The 2,500-nt window shown below is 50.8% G+C and overlaps 1 protein-coding gene across 1 annotated transcript in view; it reads right to left on the reverse strand.

Annotated features, from left to right (window-relative positions):
* Positions 1-2,500, reverse strand: part of LOC142990705 (proprotein convertase subtilisin/kexin type 5-like) — a gene marked incomplete at its 5' end in the record, with an annotated part of 30,326 nt that overhangs the window by 19,168 nt on the left and 8,658 nt on the right. Inside the window, 2 exon segments of the mRNA XM_076140565.1 lie at positions 1,198-1,298; positions 2,379-2,500. The exon segment at positions 2,379-2,500 is cut by the window's right edge and continues 91 nt beyond it. Of these exon segments, the coding sequence (XP_075996680.1) occupies positions 1,198-1,298; positions 2,379-2,500 (223 nt within the window).

The following is a 2,500-nucleotide window of genomic DNA, read 5'->3' on the forward strand; positions in this document are numbered from 1 at the left end:
TTGGGGCAGATTTGTGAAGAGACGTCCCGATCCACCGCTCAACCAAGGACACACAACTGAGCCGCTTCACTGTTTACTGGTTGTGTTGTCATTTAAAGTTTGTTTGATTTTATTCAGCGGATAAGATCTGATTCTATCAACGCTCCAAAGTGTTTACCCATGAGCCTCCTGACGTCGCCTCGCTCTGCCTGTGTGTACACGCAGCCTACACACCTGAGAGACTGAATGGAGGGAGAGAAAAGAAGACTGTTTGCCTCGAAGGCAGGGGGGGACAGCACATTGTGACAGCCAGCATGAGAATGAGAGAGGCGCAGAGAGAGAGAGAGAGAGAGACAGAGAGAGAGACAGCCGTGTGATAATCTGGTTGAGGAGGGGCTTATGGGAACACGCTGCTGCCTGGAAACCCAGAATATTTTCTCCAGCGAGGCTTTGGGTGGGGATTAAGGGGTTAAATGAAGTGACCTCAGCTAGCTTGAGAGGCTCGACGAGCCCGACTGACTCGCTGCCATGCATTGTGTATACTTTGCAATCCAGGAATTTATCAGAGTTTAAGGACACAGACAGGTTCCAGAGAGGGAAGAACAAAGAAATGTTTCAGATCTGAAGTCTGGAAGGAAACAAACTAACTTTACTACTTTAAACATTCAACACAAGAGAGCAAATCATGCTTTCCCAAATCATACATGGGACAATGGGAGGGGCCGGACACACAGACACACACACACACACACACACACACACAATCTAGAGGAGAGGTGTTACCGTGCAGAATGAGTGAAAACACTTGTGAGTTCAGGACAGAGACGGTGACCGGTCACAACACGTGTCCCGTGTCACGGGTCACGGGTCACGTGTTGGCCCTTAAGCCAGACAGGGACACGTATGGGACACGTTACAGCTCAATAAGGTTTGGTCTGTCACTGGTTAATCCTGTCAGGTTCACACAGAGTTTCCTGTCCGTCTACAGGACAGATCAATGTTTACACTTCAACACTCTGGGATATCTGCAGCATTCACGCTCACAAACCTACACCACCGTGCAGCCTGAGGGGAAACATGCTACACTGTCCACATATGACAGGGGCGATGTTTCATCAGAAGCATCCCAGCACATGTTCCCCTTCAAGAGGAGGCCAGGGGACAAAGGGGAAGAGGAGGGCAGAGGGATGAAGAGCAGGGAGGTTAAGTGGATCTTACTTTGCCTCCAGAGCCAGAGCGATGATGGCTGCTGCCATGGGGGCCGAGGCCGACGTCCCTGTGTGATTGTCTGTGCAGCGATGTCTCAGGTCTGTGGTGATCTGCAGAGAGGAGAAACAAAGAGAATGAGAAGGAGAGGGAGAGAGAGAGAGAGGGAGAGAGAGAGGGAGAGAGAGAGAGAGAGAGAGAGAGAGAGAAAGACACAAACAGGGACAAGAAAAGTGGAGGAGAAGTCACTGAAGTCATGAGGATCAGGAGGATTTAGATGTACCTGAAACTCATTCAGCTTTAATACGACAAACACACACACACACACACACACACACACACTCACACACACACACACACACACAGAGCAAACAGATTTCCCTCAACAATTGAAAGAAAGGAATCCAATGGCCAAGGAGAAGCAAAGGCCAACAACTAACTGAGTAAAGGAGTGAGTTCAGATGTGGAACATGTTTAGATGGTGTGGACTTGAGTCAGAGACAGCCGGCCCCACTCTGAGCCAAGCAACACTTGGCCCGGGTCCAACCTCAGCCCGCATCAAAGGACCTCTGCTGGACCAGAAAGTTTGAGGGATTATCTAAAGACACACACACACAATCTGAAATGGTTTAGTAAAAACTGACAGAGGACCAAAGCAAGCACAGAGTGTGCTCACCTAGATTAGACTGACACTCTCAGAGACGGGGGTTTGGACAAAGATAGCAGGAGCAACGGAGAAGAAAGGAGGCCCACTCTGTCTCAACTCTGTGTGTGTGTGTGTGTGTGTGTGTGTGTGTGTGTGTGTGTGAGTACACGCGCCCTGTCGCTAGCATCACTCTGAGGAATGTAGCACTATACTGCCAGACAAGCTAGCACACAGAGGCCAACTGTCAGTCTCCATCCTGGTGGATCCATGGGAGAGGCCTGGTCAGTCCGGGTCAGACCAGGTCAGTCCGGGTCAGACCAGGTCAGCCCACTGGACACACGCTAACACAGATGCACGGTGTTCAAAGGGGGCACTTGGATCCTTCAAAACAAAACACCAACAGTCTCCAATGTTGGAGCCTCACCAGGATAAATGGACGCCCACATCTAAACTGGGAAACAAAACTCCATTTGGGACCAAACACTAAATGTGGGCGTGGCCCTGGAGTCCCCACACACACACACACACTGGTGAAGCTGTTCCTTACGATCTTGCGGTCGTAGTTTTCCCCGCTGCTGTAGGTGGTGGTGAGCGTGGACGAGCACTCCTCCAGGTACCAGGGCTTGCGTCCGCTCTCGGCGGTGCTGGAGATGGAGATGGTGTAGATGG

Source organism: Genypterus blacodes, unplaced genomic scaffold (assembly GCF_046128005.1).
Source record: "Genypterus blacodes isolate CSIRO-AG114 ecotype Tasmania unplaced genomic scaffold, CSIRO-AGI_Gbla_v1 ptg000675l_1, whole genome shotgun sequence".
Classification (NCBI taxonomy): domain Eukaryota; kingdom Metazoa; phylum Chordata; class Actinopteri; order Ophidiiformes; family Ophidiidae; genus Genypterus; species Genypterus blacodes.